This window comes from Hyperoodon ampullatus, assembly GCF_949752795.1.
Source record: "Hyperoodon ampullatus genome assembly, chromosome: 5".
Lineage (NCBI taxonomy): Eukaryota > Metazoa > Chordata > Mammalia > Artiodactyla > Ziphiidae > Hyperoodon > Hyperoodon ampullatus.
In genome coordinates, this window is record NC_136918.1 from 76,086,952 (window position 1) to 76,106,746 (window position 19,795).

General features: G+C 55.0%; 1 protein-coding gene across 1 annotated transcript in view; it reads right to left on the reverse strand.

The window, feature by feature from the left end:
- Positions 1-735: 735 nt before the first annotated feature.
- The window catches only part of LOC307053241 (death-inducer obliterator 1-like), a gene marked incomplete at its 5' end in the record, with an annotated part of 29,569 nt that continues 10,509 nt past the window's right edge, over positions 736-19,795 (reverse strand). The window contains 14 exon segments of the mRNA XM_079704596.1: positions 736-908; positions 910-1,198; positions 1,200-2,092; positions 2,095-3,272; positions 9,426-9,492; positions 9,494-9,625; positions 10,434-10,523; positions 11,249-11,402; positions 11,849-12,377; positions 12,601-12,736; positions 13,000-13,104; positions 13,264-13,380; positions 13,917-14,076; positions 14,324-14,801. Of these exon segments, the coding sequence (XP_079560722.1) occupies positions 783-908; positions 910-1,198; positions 1,200-2,092; positions 2,095-3,272; positions 9,426-9,492; positions 9,494-9,625; positions 10,434-10,523; positions 11,249-11,402; positions 11,849-12,377; positions 12,601-12,736; positions 13,000-13,104; positions 13,264-13,380; positions 13,917-14,076; positions 14,324-14,801 (4,454 nt within the window). The 3' untranslated portion in view covers positions 736-782.

Sequence of the window (19,795 nt, forward strand, 5' to 3'; positions counted from 1 at the left end):
TTCCGTTTCAACGACAAACGTTGAGATTTGTCACCTGACAAGTACCACAGTGCAGAGCTCGTGCACCTTTCCCGGGACAGAGAACGAACCGCTCAGATGGTAAAGTTCAACAAACAAAAACGTTCCTGATTATCCAAATCAAAGAAACCTACTCCCTCCACCCACCCTGCCTTTTAAAGTACACTTGATTGCTTTCTTTTCTCACTTTCTTTAGGCTGGTAAAATTTACACCTTTCAAAATAAATTGTTCTTTAAAATTCCACAATTTCTATGCAGATGTTGCTTTTAATCCTGTTTGGGGCTGGGGGGAACATGTAAGGCGATACCTAAACACTGAGCAAAACCAAGAAATGTGTTTTTGTTTCCTGGTTGAAATTTGTATTTCAAATTTCTTCATGACAAGAGAAAGATGCACCTGTAAGTCTGGTGTTTCTCAACATTCCAGAGACGAGCTGACACAGCCATGCACAGAAACACGCGGCCGCCTGCCCCGAACCCTGTGAAGTTAGCTTCTGGAAACAGGTATCACAGATGAGAAGATGTCAGGAAAGGTATGGCTCTGAGGTCCACTAAACTCCCTTAAAATTTACAACAGTCAAGTTATGAGAAAAGATAACTTTATACTCTGAAAAGCAATATGCTCTTGTAGATACTTTCCCATTTCAGTACATTCAAATGGACATGTTAAAGACTTCTTATTTTGTTTTTATTTAAAAAGTGTCAGAATTGTAAAGGTGTGAAATTTTGTAAGAAATAATCACACACAAAATTACAGTAATTTCTCAAGTCCAGAAGGTTCTGCAGCAGGGGCGCCGGCTTGGCTCTGGGGTGGCCGGGCCCTGGCAGTGGAAGTGTGGAAGCACCGATTCGCTCTTCTCCGGGAAGGGAGTGGCCCCCCCGGGACCCCCCAAAGGGCAAGGGCGCCGGTGCCCTCTGGCCGGTGAACCTGGGTGGCGAGTGGACCCTCTGCTCTTCGAACCGCTGAGGCTGCATCCCCCTGGGTCCCGGCACGAATCCAGGAGCTTGGCCCATTGGGCCTTCAAAGTGCCCAGGGTGTGCCCCCTCGGGCCCACAAAGTGGCCCGCGGTGGGGGCCTCTCTGACCTCTGAACTGAGGGGGAGGAGGGCCACCTCGGGGTCCTTTGAACTGTGACAGCACAGGCCTCCTCTGGCCCCCGAACTGGAAAGGCGCGGTGCCCGTTTCCCAGGAACGGGGCCTGCTCGGGCCCCTCGCTCTGGCCAGGGGGGCCCGAGGCCTCACCGTACGGGGCCTCCGGGAACTCCCTCTTCTCCCCGTGGGGGTCCTTGCGGTCTCCAAATGGAGGCGGCCCTGCTCCCCTGGGCCCGCCCACGTGGGAGACGGGTGGGCCCCTCCCATCCCTGTAGGGAGGTGGCCCGTGTGGCCCTGAGAACAAAGAAGGGATGGGCCCGTTTGGGGGCCCGAATCTGCCTGGTGGAGGCCCCCCTCTCGGCCCATCGTTATTAGAATTCTCTTCCGAGATCGGAGGGACTGGCCCCCGTGGGCCTGTGAAATTGGGGCCGTGAAGGCCCGACATCCCGAGAACGTGCGGTGCAGGCTCCCGCTGGCCTCGGAACTGGGGCAGAGGCCCCCCTTTCTCTGCTGCGGTGGGGAACGTGCCGGCCCCCTCAGCCGGCCTGGGCTGTGGCTCTCTGTCTCTTTCGGTTTCAGCTGCCAGGGAGTCACGTTTTTCGGGAAACCGAGCATTTCTCTGATCCTCGTACTGGCAAGAGCCCAGAGGTTTTTCCTGACAGGCGTACACTGGACCCGAGAAAGAATCCCTTCTTCCGGGAGGGTGGAAGGTCTGGCCGTCGTGCTGCCAAGGGAAGAGGGGCTGGAAGGAGGTGCCCTGCAGCGTGGGCAGCAGCACCTTCCGGGCAGGCCTGGCCGCGCCCTCCGCGCCCGCAGGCCCCGGGCTTTCTGTGGGCTCGCGCAGGGGGCCGTCCTGCTTGGCCGGCAGTGGGGCCTCTTCGCCCGGAGCCCACGGTGGAGGGGCTGACTCTGGCTCCTCCTGGGCTGGAAGTGGCCCCGGGGGAGCAGCGGCCCCTCCGGGCGCTACTCTGGCCGGCGGGGGCCTTGGGGCGCGGCCTCGCTCTCGTTGCTCTCCGTGGCCAGCCGCCGGGCCTGCCGCGGATCCCGGCTCAGCCGCGCCTCGGCGCTCGGGCCCGGGGCCTGGCTGCCAGCGGGGGGCGCGGCCGCCTTGGCCGCGGCCTGCGGCTCCTGCAGCAGCAGCGCGGGCTTGGGCGGCGGCGGCGACATGAGCGCGTCCGACACGGAGAAGTGGGCCATGGAGGCCCCGACGGCCGCCCTCTGCTGCCTGAGCGCCTCCTCCTGCTCCTCCACCTGCTTCTGCTGCTCCTCGATCTGCTTGGTGAGCTCCTCTATCATCTGCTGCCGCTCGGCCAGGGAGGGCGCCTGCAGGCCAGGCCCGCCGTGCGCGTCCACACACATTCTGGTGGGCAGGTCGTCCACGGTCACTTTGGCTTCTTCTAGGATCGTCTCGTCCTCCGGGTCATAGGCCACCTCCTCCCGCTCAGCTGCCTCCGCGGCCTTGTCCGCGTCCTGGCGTCTCCCGCGGTCTCCGAGCTGAGTGTCCAAGGCTCTCTCAGGACCGTACTCTTCCTCGGGGTCATACGGCCTGTCGTCTTCCTCCTCCTCCAGAGCTCTGTCTTTTGAGAGCTGACCAAACTGCTGGACAATTGGGTCCAGCAGAAGCGCCGACGGCACCCCGCCGCCGGCTTTGGCTCTCGAGTCTTGGTGGGGGGCTGGGGCCGACTCGGCAGGCTCTTCGGTGGGGGTGTCAAACGCCTTCTTCTTCCCGAAGAGAGTCTGCAGGATATATTCTAGGGGTGAAGAAGAGGAAGTGACAGAGGAAGCGGCCACCGCAACCGTCACTGACGCGGGTGATGCTGTGACAGTGTTCGTGGCTCCTGGTTTGAGCGACGACGGTATCTGTAACCCGGAAGATGAGGCCGGCGCACCTGGTGCTTCTGGAGGAGGGGCTGGGGGTGGGGGAGACCCCGGGGGTGTGGTGCTGACAGCCGCGTTCCCTGGGCGCAGCGGGTACTTGCGGGGCTTCTTCTCAGGGAGCAGGGCTGCTGGCATTCTGGGGTGGACGGCATCCATTTCTTCTTGTGTCTGAATACGGGGCTGCTTCTCCTCTGTCTTGTCTAATTTGCCAGCATTTGAAGGCCGCTGTATTTTTTGGCAGATTACTAACCCCAGTATTATGTTTGGACGCGGTGACTCAAGACCTAAAAAGCAAAACAGTTGTGCAAATTTTAGAATCGAATTGTAGCTTTTGTCCTTCAGGGGTCAACTCTGGGTGTGAAGGGCAGCGGGGGGATGGTTTCCACAGGGAGGAGGAGGGGGAAATTCTGTGGCAAAATAGAACCAAGTGTTCGAAGACCGGCCGCAAAAGACGCAGACTGCACCGCGCACCTGCCCAGCCTGACGGGCCCACAGACCACAAAACCAAGGGCCCAATGCACACGCGCATTCGCCCAGTGCTAAAATTATTACAGGTTTTCAATTATACACAACGCTAGGGTAGAGGCGCGCTGGGGGAGGTGGGGAAGGCCAGCACGCACACACTCCAGGCCGTTCACCTACTGGGAGTGAAGCCTGTACGTACCAGGATGTTTTCTAAACAAACTCTTAGCCGTGTACCTTCATTTGCCTCTTGCTACAAATCAGGAAGGCAGCACCCCCTTTCGACTTTAACTTATGAGCTGCAATATGTAAATTAAGCTATTCATACTAAAATTAAAGGTTCAATTAAGGACCAATTCTACAACTCAATTATAATGATCAACAAAATTATACGGATCGATATAGCACACGCCCTTCGGTAAGTTCATGAGTCACTGGTGTCAAAATGACAATTGATGGGAAAAGTGATGCTGACCAAACTGCGTAAAACAAATGTTCTTGCAGGTTTAGAAAGACATTCAATGACCAGTAACTTCTCAAAAGCTACCGAACGCTCAGGTCTCTGTCAACACAGGACGTGCGGCTTAAAGCCCAAAGGTGTTCAGGACAGGGGCAACAGAGGACACACCACGTGGAGAACACGCTGGGAATTTCAGAACATTGCACAGTTCTTAAAACATAATGATTTCTTAACAAATTCTTGGTCCACACATTCTGGATTGTGGTGCACTGGACCAGGAATGCTACTGTTTCTGTACGGCTCCGCCACCCTCACAGTAATAACAAAGCTGGAATACCAACAGGGGAACAGAGAAGCCCACGTCACAGATCAGTAAGTTAGGGAGAAACGATAAACACGGCACCAAAATTTTGTTTCAACAGCATATTTTAAATTAATCAAATTGTATAAACTCAATTTACACATAAATCACTATTGTGTAAAAGACATTCATGCTATATATTTTTTGTTGACTCACTAAAAAAGAAAATCAGCACTGTTTTTCCTATTCTTTCTGTGATTTGAAGTTGATCACAGATCAAAGAGTTGTCCCTAGACACCCATTGTGTAGTTCTGAGCGCCTGTCACCCATCCTAAATTCCAACAGAGACGGGGTGACATGCCGAGCACGAGGGTGGCGGATGTCCCGTCCCGCCCCCGAGGAGGAGGAAGACCTGGCATGCCAGAGGGAGCTGGGCTGGCCCAGCATCCGCATGGATCGGCGAGGTACTGCTGGCGCCCCTCCCCACTGTGCTCAGCGCCTCGTTTCACAGGCTGACATTCAAGGGCTGAGGTGCCCATGAAGACACCCACTCATGGTAAGAGGAATGGCTTCCAGAATGTCCTCTGCCTGCCCTTCTAATGACAGTGGTGACTCAGGGGAAGGAGGAGCTGGGCAAAGGAGGGCGTCGACACAGGAAGGCCAGGCCCACTGCACTGAGCATGGCATCCAGATGGTTCTGCTCAGATGTGAAAGATGCTCTATCAAGTTCGCTTTCTAATCAAAATGAATTATTTTAACTTAAAATAGTAAATCTCTCACTCGCTGTAACAGCCACTTACTGAATAATTTACAGCTCACTGATATCCAGTTTGGGGCATAGTCAATAGCTCAACTGGCTCTCGTGGCCCTCTCTGGACCGACTGTCACTGACACGGCCCCAGAGCTGGCAGAACAGGTCCCCAGCCGAGCCACAAGCTGGAGCGTTGGCCAGCCCCGTGAGCAGGAGCAGCAGAGGAATGTGCTCGGCCACGCGGGCGGGGGCGGGGAGGGCTGGGGAGCCCTGGCCGGGGGCGTCCTCTCAGCAGCCCAGGGCCCACGACTGTCCTCACTGTCCTCAATGCAGATGGGCTATGCTACCTGTGAAGAGCTAAACCTCTAAGGTGCCAACACCAGGGCTTGCGGCATGAATCACGTTTCAGGTCAAAGATGCTGTGTGTGGAGGCTAAGGCACTGCGTTAAATCCAGGGAGATGGGGTCCTGTCCTCGGGAGGTGTGCCAGCCCTACAACTGGCAACAGCTTTATATGCCTCCTAACAAAAAGGATACACCCCAGACTTGGCAAAATTCTCTAGACTCTACCCTTTGGGGCCACAGGCATCACAGGTGAGGGTAGGATTCAATTACTTAACATTTACATTTGTTTCGAAAACAGTAAACTCCCTGGAGACCAGCATCTAACTAAGCAGCTAGTATTTTTAAATGCTTTCAGCTCTCAACTACTTCATCTACACACACCCGTAAGCGATCTAATAAAGCTCCAGAGTTGGAGGAGTGTTAGTTATGCATTTCCCCACTAATCTTCCCCAGGATTTGACATTTGAATTGGGCTGTTTTTGAAGCAGTCAAACCTTCTCTACTTCACCTGTGCACGTTATGGCTGCATGGAGACTTGAAATGTAACTAGCACCGTGGAGATGACTGACTCGTGGAAGAATATGATTCACAGTGCTACCGGGGTCTCGGCAGTGACCTTCAGGGAGGTGAGGGCACGTCTGGCTCCACCCCGCTCCGCACCCTCACGACAGGCGCCTGGCAAGGGCACGCTGGACACAGTCAAAGGGCTACTACCACTGGGGCGGTGGCAGGGGCAGCTTTCCCCCGAAGGCCCCATTTTCTGCCTGGGGCCCCTGTGGGCGCGCCCACTGTTGAGTGTGACCCCTGGAGAGGAAAGGGCGCCCCGAGACGGCGCAGCAGCAGTGAGCACGCTGGCTGTGTGCAGAGACAGGGCTCCCTCTGGGGGTCCGGGGCGCCGCGCCGGCTCCGCACAGGGCCTCTGTCCCATGGTTACAAGGGGGGTGCTTACTTACCGACCTCCCTTTGAGGGTAGTGGTGAGGCTTATGACTCATCAAGTAGATGAGAACTAGGTGGGAGGCCACTGAACTATCATTTCCAGACAAGGGGTACTGGTCAGACTGAGCACCGGGGTGTCGGCACCCCTGCCCGACCCCCTCCGAACTGCGGGAGCAAACGTGTCCACAATGTCCCGTGTGGATGAAACGAGCCTTCCTAGCTGCATGTAGGTCCCCGAGTCTTCACGGTGAAAGAACGGGTCAGCCCCAGACCACCCGTACAAAGAGAGAAGTGGACAAACCCAGGGACGAGGGACAGCTGAAAAGGTGTGTGTGGATTTCCTGAGCCAAGACCCAAACCAGGATCTGTGTCCGGGTGTGTCAGCAACAGGGCCGCGGGGGAAGCAGCCCCCATGCACCTTGGACGTGGCACAGCGGGAGACGAGGTTTAGTTTTAATTAATAAACCAGCTGAAAGCTGCCCAACTATCAAATGAGGCTTTTACCCCTAAATCAACCTGGCATGCTCCACTCTTCAGTATTTACAGTGAACACCTTTTTATGGTCTGAGTCCGACAAGACAAAACGTCCACACCTGCGGGAACAGAAACTGTGCTAGAGTTAGCAACAAACATCCTCAAAGAGGACTTGGGCAGAGACCCAGCAAATACAGGGAGAAGCAGCTGCCCGCCCGCCACACTCGGCTCCCATGCAGACTTCGCCCGCTCCCACTCTTGGGTCCCTAAGACCTGAGCAAAGCCAGGGCTCCGCGTCCCAGTGAGGAGAGCGTCGTCCATCCGTCCGTCCGCCCGCCCGTGTCCAGGCGCCCCCAGCGCAGCACCGCCGCCTGCACAGCCAGAAGCACACTGGCGTCGGCTGAGGCAAAGCAAGGTGGAGACAGTCCTCCCTCACAGTGCACCTGGATGGGCACCAAGAGCTACCAAATGGTTCAAATTCAGACAAACAATGGCCAGTTTCCATGAAATATTCATTGATTTCAAAGGAGAGAGAAGCACTTTCCATTCAGCACCATTTTGCCTTTGATTACAACATCTGTACACAGCTACGCAGGAAGACACGCAGAAACTGAAGACGTGCTTTTATCTGACAATACTGCAAGTCACGGAAACGGTCTGCTGTTCAGGAAGCAGTTAAGAGTGAGGACAGAAGGCAGACACCACGGATGGAGCCAGCCTAAGAGAATGGCCCTCTCCCGGCAGTGCCTCGGAAGGCAGGTCCCTGTCCTCTGCTCAGGGTGGTCCACACCTTAGATGCCCGAGGGCCCTCGACAGGCGCCCCCCACCCCCTCGGGAGGGCCGGGCACCCTGGCCTAGGCCCAGCGTCCCATCTGACTGCTCTTCCTTCCGTGAATAAAGCCCTTAGAATTAAAAACATATATACTAAATTAAACAAGCTGAGATTTAGAAGCCCTTCGATTGAAAAACAAAGTCTTTAAAAGTTTATGGTAAAATTTCCCGTACAATCACGTTTCCAAAACCCCTCCTACTACTTTATTTTAATGAAACATTCGTTCTCTATTGTGGAGGAACACCTGCAGGCTTTTGAGCATCCCCTTCAGGAAGTGACAGCCTTGGCAATGCAGGTGGAGGAGTGATGTCCACTCCGCTGGTCATCAAGTGTGGTCACTTAGCAGATGAGGTGGGCGCCCTGCCCAGCCTTCCTTGTCCCCGTGTCACCCCGGAACACCCAGCGCGGCCTCCTCCCTCTGCCAGCCGGGCCCCAACCCAGCACTGCACCAGCTCCCGCCGCGGCTCCGACCGGGGGTTTCCTCGGTGGCCCCCGCGCCCCTGCCTCCTCACCACGCCTGACCTCGTCCACCTCTGCCCCCCTCAGGGGCTGTGTGTGGCCCCGAACCTGGCAGCCCCCTGCTCGTGTGACAAGGTGCACCGGGACGGTGTCAGGCAAGACCCCATCGCGGGCTCTGCAGGTGGAGCCGTGAGAGGGGCTCCAACACGGGTGAAACAGGGCTTCGTCCCCTCCCAGGTCCCGCTGCTACAGACGCGCAGGGTGTGCGTGTCACAGGATCTACGCTCACACTAGGCCCCGCACGGGCTTCCGCCCTTGTGACTGACCGGAGGCTCTTCACGGTATCGGGAAGTTGGCTTCACCACCGTCACCGCTGCGTCAGGAACACGGCGTCCAGGGAGCCGGCCGGCGCCCCGGGAGCTGCCCGCCAAGAACCTCGGCCACAGCCCTCCCTGCTGCCTGTCAAGCGGCACCGCTTTAGCGCGAGGAGTGGGACAGCCCCCCGGAGAGCTTGGCTTCTAACGTGTTTGGCACTGAGACAGTTCCGTGTGTTGTGTCAGGGGACACGAGCCCTGCGGTCACGGGGACCGACCAGGACGCTGGGCCCAGCCGCAGAGCTGCCGGGGCGTGTAAGTGCCTGGCCGCGGCAGGGGCGCTGGCCATGGACACGGAGGCGCCGGGCGCGGGCGTAGCTACTGCCTGTAGAAGCAGGTGCTTCAAGAGCCCTCACCGCGGGTTACACTCAGCATCTTTTAGGCTTAGCCGTTTTGGGGGCGCCATGGACAAGGAGACACTCCCATTTAGACGAGACTTAAGTCCCGTCAACTTCTCAGGGTTAAGGCGAGTTGGGTCCTCAGAGACCACGCCCCCCTTGGAATCACCCTTAGCTCCCTTGAGAAGCCTGAACTTTCTTTCTGGTCAGCCTGGAAATAATTCTTTAGAAGCAGCACTTTCTAAGGAATGAGTGAACAAAACGTGGTCTGCCAAAGACAAGAATTCGAGCAGCAGATTTCAAAGTGCCTATTTCTAGAACTAGTTCCTGTCTCTCAACGCTATTTTTCGTTTCTCCTCAAAACGAATGCCTGCAGCCAAGAGGCTCTGCCTGACGCCTGCAAGGAGCCAAGCCCGCAGGCCAGGCCCAGGCCCCGCCCTCCCGGCACTGCCCAGCCCCTGCCAGCAACACCCTGCTCATGCCAGGCGGGCGGGCTCCGGACAGGGTTGTCCCTCTTCACAGGACTTTTCTAAGACAATGCACACCTTCCTCAGGGGACCTCCCGTGCCACCCTCCACTATCCGCTGCTTCACCCCTCTTCCCAAGTTCCACTGCCAAAGGCCGGGTCTAGGTGAGGCACGCAGCTCGCTGGGACGGACTCCGCAGTGTGTGGGGGGGACGTGTGGGTGGAAGCCTGGGGCCTACCTGGTCCCTCAAAGGGCAGGAGTTTGGAGGGGACGGGGTCCGCGGCGCTCAGCGGGATCAGGTAGATAGAAGTCCTTGACGTGCCTGCTGTTGTTTACCACGACGCCGAAGCGGCCGCGGCTACTGAAATAGGAGTACAGAGACATGTAGGCCACCTCCTCCTCCTCCGTCGCGGGGTGGAAGCGGATCAGACACAGCTCCTGCAACAAACAGAGGGCGGGGAGCATTGACCTGCGGCCACTCGGAAAGGCAGCCCCTTCTCCTTGCACCTAAGCCCCAAAAGCAGGAGGGATGCGAGGAGAGAAGCGAACAGCCCTGATTCTGACTGTCACAGCCCTGCTGCCCAACACATCAGAACAATGAGCTGCTGAAGAGGACACAGGCCCGAGTCTCAAGACTGCTGGGTTTGATCTTGGTTTCGGAGGACTTGCTTTAAAACTACTTAGCCCCACTGTCCTCAACACAGAGCCCACCTCCTGGGGCTCTCGTACTGATGGGGTACTCTGTGTGCAGGGCCAGTCTGGGGCAGCGTCTGACACAGAGCTAAGTGACCACTAAGCGTGCGATGAGCTGCCCGCAGCTCCGAAACGGGAGGGCTGAACTAGACCAAGGTCGTAACCCTTCTGTGACCCCAGTGAAAACCAGAGCCCCTCCCCCAAAGAGCACTGCACACGCAGACACACAGCTGCGTCCGCATCTCAGCGGTTCACAGACTCCAGCCCAGCCGCCTCCCCCGACCTCTCCTCCATCAGCTCACACAAGAAGGGACACAGCATCTGTATTTCTAACTCTGAACCACACACGCGCCTTCACAAAGCTTCCACCGTCGTGCTACTCAGACCCCCCTTCACAGGTTAGCCAGCTATCAACTTCAACGTCCGCCTGCAAACATCTCACCAACTAGAGACAGTTCAAGTATTAACGCGCAAGACGAGACGTCAAAGAAAGAGCCGTGTGTAAACAAACCCCTTCTTCCTTGGGTGCAGAGGTCAGACTGTGGGCAGGTACCTTAGACACCGAAGACCTGAGTTTGCCGACGTAATCCCAGACTGTCTTCGGGGCAATCCGTCCACCGATGTGAATTGTGTCGGGCAGGTCCTAAGTGAAATGAGCTCTGATTCAATGGCCGGTGGAACCGCGGCCGTCACAGAGAGACAGACCCCAAACTACCCGAGATTCACAACTAAGACAACTGCAACTATCCCAAACACAGCGGCAATAACTGTGTCAAATGTTGCTTAGTTGACTAATATCCGGGATTATGAGTGACCAAACCCAAGGGTGGTAGGAGGATAAGCTTCTGCTAAATAGGATGACATTTAGCAAAGTGTGTTACTGTTGTCTTTTAGGAACATACACATACAGGAAAGATCCAGGTATGTCTCAGAAGAGACTGAGCACTCTTTCTTAAGTCTGAAATGCTAGTGCTGTTTCGTTAATTTTGAAAAATAAAAGACCTGTCACGTGTGCCCCTCCACACCAGGGCAGGTCACGCGTGCCTGGCCACACCTGCAGTGGGCACATGCACACCCAGCTTTTGCACAAGCTCTAGCGGAACAGAGGGAGAAGGAAGACAAGCTTCAGCTTTTTCAGAAAAGAGGGAGGGTCTGATTTCTCATTTCAATTTTCGCCACTGTCCAAACTGCGTAACCTGCTGACTCGGCCCGGCAACCCCTATTTTGCCTTCAGAGGTGCTTGTGCGTCCAGACACTCAGCAGGAAGGTGGTCACACGCCTGACTCCAGCGCGGGATTAGAGTGCCTTTGGAAAACGCGCGCACGCATGCACACGCACACACACACTCCTCTCCCTCCTGGTTCTAACCTCACTGAGATAATCAATATATCCAGAGACAGGAAACGCCTTAGTGACAAACTTCGCTACACTCTGCATGTTAATGAATCCTTTCCAAATGGTGCTGAGTTGAGACAAAAAGAGGGTGGTATCTCCTTCTGGAGGGGACTGGGACTCCGAGATGCTGTAAAACAGAACCACAGAAAATACGTGAATCTTTCTCTCTGCCCAAAGAATCCCCAAGATTTAGTTAGTTAGTTAGTTCGTTAACGTGTTTATAAAAGCAAAGTGAATTCCTGCAAGTTTTGATAGCTTACTTTTTCAAATTAATTACCTTCATCATAATGATATGAACACATTCTGGTCAAAGAAATATAAACTATATAGGCAATAAACTGGATGGCTGTAAACTCAAATTCCAGTTTTCAACAACTATATGTCTAAGGTGATCATTAGTCATCCTAAAACTGAAGCTTTAAAAAAACGCCTTTCTAAAATAGAAAATTGAGGAGAGTTGTATATCTGGGTGGATTTCCGAGCCGAACGACTGAATCACTCATTACTGCTCCTTCTCTTCATCTGAAAGAAAGGCCACAGCTCAGCTGCTCAGACCACACACGGGGGCAGCACCTGATGCTTGGCGACGGCGGGACCGACAGCAGGTATCTGGGCTCGGGCAACGTGGACGGCTTGACCAAGATGGACTTGGGCACCGTCACGGAAGTCGGCAGAGGCTTCGGGACATCCTGTCGGGGCTCTGCTGGGTGGGCGCGGCCTGGGCGGGCTGCCGAGGGAGCCGTGCCCGTGCTCGGCCTGCCTGGTGCAGTCCTGGGGTCTCGGCCGGACACCGTGACTGTGGTGAGCACTGCGCCGCCACCAGGGGCCGGGCAGGGGGCGCCTTCCAGGGCGGAGGGCTCGGGGTGGCCATCCTCTGGAGGCACCGGGAGGGACTTTCCCTCCAAATGGGCGCGAGCAGCGCTTTCCAGGTCTGGCTCCAAGGTGTTTTCAGGCAGAGTTTCTGGGGCCGCATCATCGGCTGAGCTGAGAGCGGGCTCAGAGGCAGAGCTGTCACGCTTGGACTTTGAGTCCTCCTTCTTGGCACAAGTTGACCACTTTTGTCTTTGCGGAGCTGGCTCATCTTCCGACGATGGAACCTGACCTGGAGAACAGAAGGCAGGCCTTCGTGAGAAGTCCCACACATTCGAGAGCAAAGGCTTCCCATGGGTAGACAGACGATCTCTGCTTTAAAACAACAACACTATAAAGGTAGGGGCTCACTTCCTAAGCTTGAAGAAACGATTCTAGCCTTTCCACTGTGTGACTTGGTTTGAATGCAGCCGTCCTGAGAAGGGTCTCCACAGTCTCCCCCCAGATCTGCTCACCTGTGCAGATCTTACAGTTCCGGTCAAAGAGGTGCGTGCGGTGCTGCCCGGTCGTGTCCTGCAGCGTGCCGCCGCCAAGGCCCAGCAGCGGTACCGCGCTCCTCTCGGGGGCCGCCCGCACCGATTCTTGCTGTCCCTAAAGCACAAGAAGCAGAGGAGGTCATTTCTTTTCCAGCCCCTCTCCAAATTAGCAGCACCCATGGAAAAAACATCTCACGTGATTAAGAACCACTGAAAAAAGAGGAAAAGGACTACTGAATACAAGTCCTCGAGAAGCAATACAACTACACACACTTGTGTCAGCTCAGTGTCTTGCCCAGTAATTCAGGCACCTAACAACGCCTGGAACGGGATCATCTTTGTCAATTCTCGTGAGCACTGGAAATCCTAAACGCTTACATCACAATCTGATACTGGCGGAGAATCTTCCATATCGGGAATAGTTTCCGGTTTAACGGTCGGCTTCTTAGTCTCATTATGCAAGTTAGTTCCGGACTCCATCACCTAAGATGAAAAAGACAGACAAACGTGAACCCTTAGCCCTTCTTCCCCAAGGGGACTCTCTCACGCCAACAGGCTATTAGTTCACTCTGAGGTGGGGTTGGGGGCGGCGTTGGTGTCAGGCTTCTGGCATCCGCAGCCGCCTCTCCCGTCGGCACACACAGGATTGGACGATCTCTCTTTCCACATGGAAAGCCCTTTGGAGACAAGTTCTTCTGGCTTCATTCTCACAAGTTTTGCCAAAGAGATTTCTTCACGCAGAACACGATGCAAGAGCCCCTGTAAACAAACATCTCTTGTTCACTCGTTCAAAACCCTCTAAGATACTAGAGAGGATGTGGAGGTGGGCAGCAAGGCAAGCCCCTGCCCCGCGGCAGGACGAGGGCCCGGAGCCTCCCATCGATGCTTGGAGAACAAGGGCCCTGAATTCGGGCAGCTCATCTCCAGTATCCCACCGCACTAACCCTGCTACAAAGACCACTTCACAGAAAACACAATTGACTGAAGAAGGTACAGTGTTAGGGACAAAGGTAGAAGAAATCCCTTCTGCCAGGGGGTTAACAAGGCGAAATGGAAAGTCAAGAGTATGTGCCCTGCTTCTAAACACAGGCAAGAGGTCAAGAGGCCGATCCAGACAGCGTGGGCCCCGGCAGGCACACAGGCGCGCAGGTGGCAAGAACCTCAGCTGGCGAGCGCCTGGCCCCACGGGAACAGCATGCCACTCACCCGCAGCCGCAGGGGGACCCAGTGCCCTAACCCAGGCCTGGGCAGCCCCTGGCCAGGACTGCCCCCGCTCCTGACGGTCGGACACGCACCTGGTTGTTGGGGTCCTTGAGGTTGAACATGAGGCTGCGGTACTTGCTCTTGTACCGACTGTCTGTGACTCGGAACAAGTTAAACATCTCCTTCTCGAGGTGCAGTGCAATTTTTCCTACTTCATTTTCTGTCATGATTAAGTCATCGCCGTCAGTGACTCTAGATGGAATGAAGAAAGCCCCACGGTAACTGCTGCACTTACCATGCCACATGGGATCTCAGCTCCCCAACCAGGGATGGAACCCCGGTGCCCCCTGCAGTGGAAGCGTGGAGTCTTAACCACTGGACGCCAGGGAAGTCCCACATGGGACATTTTTCATAAACAGCAGGGCCATCGTGAAACAACCACCCTTTACGTGGAAAACTTTCCACTTTAACAGATAAGAAACAAAGTGGAACAGCCCACCTTTTCCACAAGATCTCCTTCAAGGAGCGTCGTATGTTTTGCCGAGTTTGAGAATTTGGCTGTAACGAGGCGGGGCGCGCGGGGCCCAGGCGTCCCGGGGCTGGAGAGGCCAGGGGAACCGAGGTGGTCCCAGGCTTCCTGATGGCGCCCACCGAAGCAGCGGAGCTGGGGAACTTTCTGGAAGCAGACGTGGCAGCAACACGTGCCAGCCTTGCCTGCTTGGCCGAGGGAGCGCTGCCCGAGGGGGAGGGGGCAGCCGAGAGCCACGGCCTCTTGGGGATGGTGCCCTTGAACCCCGGTGGCAACTTTTTGATGGCCGGTTTGGCTGCCGCCGCATTTGCAAAAGGAGGGGACTTCTTTGGAAGGAGACTTCTGGGCGAGGGTTGCTTGAGGCCCCCCGAGGAGCCTGGAGGAGCCACCTTCTTCGGCACCGCCGCCACCGCCGCCTTGGCCTCTGCGCGTCTGTCCTCCTTCACGGCTGAAAGGAGAGGGGCCGCTTAGTGAGGCAGGGGTGCAGGGGACCCCACACAGCATGTGCACCCGAAACCAGCAAAGCTAATAACCAGGCATCACTGTGAGACAGATTTAAAGAGGATTTTTAAAGTAACTGTTAAATTCACAAAAGGAGTGTAAACAGGGCTACCAGCAACATTTACGATACTGAATATACTTTGTTTCAGAGAGAAACGCTTTAGTATTAAAACTTTTACTCCAACCGATAAACCAGTAAGCTATCAAAGGCTTGATTTGAACCGTTAGCTTAGCTTGGAACTCCAAGGCCAAATTTCGCTGTATCAAGAGAAGGCATAGATTTCAAAGACCACTCGCATGGAGAGTCCCAGTGCAGTTTTTGGTGAACAGGAGCTTAGAAACTCTTTCCAGGGTGGATCAGACACATTCTCTTCGAATGCATATCCAAGCCCCACCTCGGGGGCCCTTGGGGCACTGGAAGGACTAGCGAGAGTCCACCCTGGGGTTAGGGGCTCACAGGTGCTCATCGTCCTCTTGGACAAGAGTCAACTGGACACGGTTAATAAATATAGAGAATGTTGGCAGAAAACTGCAACATGGGGGGAGACCAGTTACTTTTACACTAGGAGCTCGGTGGCAGGAACGTCACCTGCTGTCATTCACGTTCCCATTCACACCCCTCTAGTAGCAGCTCGCTATTGGGTAAGACAGTAGGTTAGCACTTTTAATGCAAACAAGGATTACAGCCCAAAGCTAAAAGGAGAATCTTTATGCCAGTACTTCGCATGGACTGATTCCACTTAATCCTGTATCAGACCATCCGAATTACAGTCAGAGGCAAGCAAGGAGGTTCATACTAAGACCAGTCTCTCGGTCTCAGGGGCGAGCGGCCCAGCAGACGTCCATGGGGAGCCGTGACGGAGAGCTGGGGCGTGTTCCCAGATGGCCCCGCTCAGGCCCACCGCCCAGAACGTCTGGGACCCAGGGCAGAACGGGGTGGGGGGGGCAGGCAGGTCCAGGGAGCAAGCCAGGAGAGCACAGGGACACCACCTAGGGCCACGTCACACAGGACCGACGGAGAAGCCGCCTCCCCAGGCGCAGGCTTTTCTCAAACTACCCACAGCGCAATGAGCCCCCACATGCTAAACAGGAGACTTCGAGATGCTTTAGCAGCCTTCCGATTTTACGCAGGGGTTGAACACCCACCAATGCCAGTCGGCTGCCGGTGCTTCTTGCAACTGTCCTAGTGAAGCAGGGAGAAAATCTGAAGTCCGGGGACAGAGGTGAGACCCTGTCTACAAATAAGGCCTGACCCCACAAGAGCCCCCAAGGCGTTCACAGCCTACACCCTGCGTGACCATCCTGGCGAAGGGCCGAGCGCTGCCCTCAGGACTGCCTTCCTCCAGCACTGGTCAGGCCAGTTCAGCCACAGGTGTTAAAAGCCCAGGGACCGCAAGAGTTTTCCATTTCATAGTACAGGTGAAATTACCTATGTTTAGAAACTTTGCAACAGCGCTACACACATCCAAAACTTAGAACCGTGTCAGAAGTACTTCATTGTCATCAAGCAACCATCCTGACTGCAAATCTCCTATTTTCATCTCACAGAGCACCCCCCCAACCTTATGTCCCCTTGTCCACGGTGTCCCAATCACTGGCCCCACGTGTGCCGGCACCCCCGGGCTATGCTGTCCAGGCTTTCCCAAGACCACCCGCTCCCCGCTGAGCAGCACGCTTGTGCTCTACATCCATCCTGCTGGCTGTCACCCACGTCCCGTCAGCAAGTCACAGCTGTCTGACAAAGGACGAACTGGCCACGTCATAGGCACTAAGAACTATGTTTCTACGTATATTATTCATCAGCTCAAATCCATATTCCTAAGGCGCTACCATACCTCAGTACATGGAAACTTATCTTTACCAGCTCAGCCTCGGCTAACGGGGTCCACAGCACCGAATCCAGGCGGGGGGTGGGGGGAGAGACTGCTAGAGCTTAAGTTAAATGAAATGGACAGAGGCCCCTCTTCTTGGGGGAAGGAACGAGAGTGGAGTGGAGCAGGACGCGGCGCCAGCTGTGACTGCCAGCAGGGGAAGAAGGAACAAACCCGTCCGGATTAAAATCGAGTCCTAAAACCAGCTCACTCACTGACTTTATACAAACTTTGCTGAGATTATTTTAGTAGCACACTTTTAAGCAACTCTAAAAAGCTGGCCTAAGGGGCTTCCAGAATTCTCAATGAGGCACCCATGATGGGGCCTCAAACAAATCTTATCATGTGACATTTACATTGTTTCAAGTGAGAATTCCTGTCGACTCCGAACACATTCACTCCCTAAGATCAATGCTCCTACTGGTCTAACCGGTGTTTTGTCTCATGCAGGGAAAACAGAAGCCAGGAGCTTAATTTTAGGACATTCACAGTACAGGTGATTAAAGGGACCTGCTATCCAAGAGTGGTAACGGCAAATGAACGTACTCTATTTAAAAAGCAGGGGATGGCTTTCCTTAACCATTGTGCTGCTCTTCTAGAAGATTAGCTGCTTCTGGCTTTTAAAAGTCAACTTTCATTATCCCTCACCTGCGTCTCAGAGCGTATGTAAGTATGATTACATAAATAAAAAGTTGCTAAAATGTGGAAACTGGTGGACCCCAACAAGTCAGCTCTATCCCTCTTCTACTTGGAGGAAAAATGCTCAAAACAGAAAACAGTTGCATGTGGTCCCACCGTCAGCTGGATGCGGGTTAGCTGCTGCTGGAATGGCAGTGACACCATGTAGTGCCAAAGCGTCTGACAGCGACAGAAGCATTACTTCTGAGTAGAGCTAAAATCACATTTGCAAATTCTTCATCCAAATTCCCTTTGAACTGTATTATGTGTATACATTCACAGAAGAGCAAGGCGTAACCAACCGACCTCGAAGCGCCAGTTCTAGAACAGGACAGCAGCCCACCCACCCCCGGCAGAGTGGCTCCAGCAGTGGCAGGGCCCCCAGTGCTGCCAGCTCGAGGCAGGGTGACCACCTGACCACGTGCCGGACAGAGACGGCCTCCTCGGAATGTACACCCAGTCTGGGCCATCCCGGGGGCTGCCGATGGGGAAAAGAGTGGCCCGAATTCCAGGCCAGGTGCTGTCTCGGGGAGCAGATACAGGAGGAAAGGCTGGCCGGTGGCCAGGCCACCGCCCCACATGACGTCGTTTCTGCTGGGTCTGGCCATTGGTTTCTACTCGAAACGACTTGTTTGTGGTGAAGCCCGGCAGGAACCAGGCAGGCCGGTGCGCTCAGGGACCAGCAACAATCTAACTGGCTAACTTCCCAGTAAGCATGAAACTGGGGGCCTTGCCACACGGCAAGGTGGGCCATGCTGCTATGGCAGTGCTGGCCACTGGGTGGCACTGGTGGGCCTTCGAGGGGACAGGAGGAAAAGGGAGTGGAAGCTGTGTTACTGGGAGCAGCCAGTGCTGTGCAGCAGCACAAGGAACCGGCGCCTGGCAAGAGCCGAGTCGCACCGCACAGCACAGCATCGCGCGGCCCGCGCCCACTCACAGCTCAGTGACAGCCGTTGCCGGGGTGGGCCCTCACAGGGACCACTGAGAAACCCTGAGGGACGGTCACTGCTTTATACCTTTTGTCCTGCCCCAAAGAGGTGCCAAGTTACCCTAAAAATCCCCAGATATGAGGCTTTCAGTCACACTGACACGGTGGGGGGTACGAGGGGAGACACTACTCAGAATGATTGGCTGTAAACGCCAAAGGAAGCGAAGAGCTTCTGATGTGACCAGGCGCCAAGCAAGCCCTCGTGGTGCAGGTCGGAGCGTCCCCTCCCCCCCGCCATTCCCACAGGGCCCCAGATCCACCCAGGCTCAGTGGTGAGGCCGAGGCAGCTACCGCCACAAGGCCCGGGTAACGTAACGGGACCAGCCAGGGCTCAGAGGACACAGTGGACCAGCGGCAGGGGTTGGGGGGAGTGGACTCTGCTCACTGTGACAGCGGTTCTAATTTCAGCTCAGCCTGACACGTGTACGAAGACGTTTCTCATTACAACTTTGTTTCTTGGCTGTCAAGACTTTAGTGTGAAAATTCAAGTAGCAAGAGAGAACCATTTTACTTTTGTGCCTTTGCTTAAATAGTTTGCAGTGAATTATTCCTGTAGAAGTTATGCTTACACAGAAACAGAGACAATCCCCACCGAAGACTTGGGAGGCCTGATATCCATCTCTGGGGCCCTCACGCCAGCTGCCCTCCATCGCTAGGGTTCTGTATGTGGGTCCACAGCCAAACTGCCATGATCTGGGGCTACACAAAGCTTGTCCAGATTGACTTTTTCTTACTGATGTGCAGTATTTGAGCGACTTACACCTCAAGAGACGTGCACAGAACCGGCCGTAACAAGCTTGCAAAAAACCAAGTACGCCTCCGGAGGCAAATGGACCCTTCCTTCTTTTCAGAGTTTCACAGATTTTGAAAACCAAAAGCCAACTCACGTTGGACTGGTAATATATGAAAAAAATGGTCACATCATCCTTCAGCACGAACCACGAGAAGGAAACGGGGCCGAGGCTGTGTGTGAGGCAGGCGTTCCACTCTCCTGTCTACGCCAACTGGACTGGCGGGGACTGGCCGCCAGACCTGACACTCAGCTGCAAGTAGAGCTGCTGCTTTCCCTCATCTCCAAAACCCGCCAACAGGCACTTCACCACTTTGACAAGGTTCAACTTTAACTGTTATCTGTGCCTGCACCATCTGCTACTTCAAGCAACATGATGGGGTCGAGGGCGTGATAAGACTCTGGGGCACAGAGCCCGCGGCACCTGCTGACCCCGGCGGGTTTAGCGGCCGTTACCTTTGTGCTCGTCTTGCTGACGCCTCCAGGTGCATGGCAACGCCCCGACCTTCGTTGACAGAAATCAAAGTGGAAACCCTTCTTCTCGATTTTCCAGGTTTACTTCTTTAACTTTCAGAAGGTAAGACTATGACTACGTGCACGGTGAGGTGCAACAC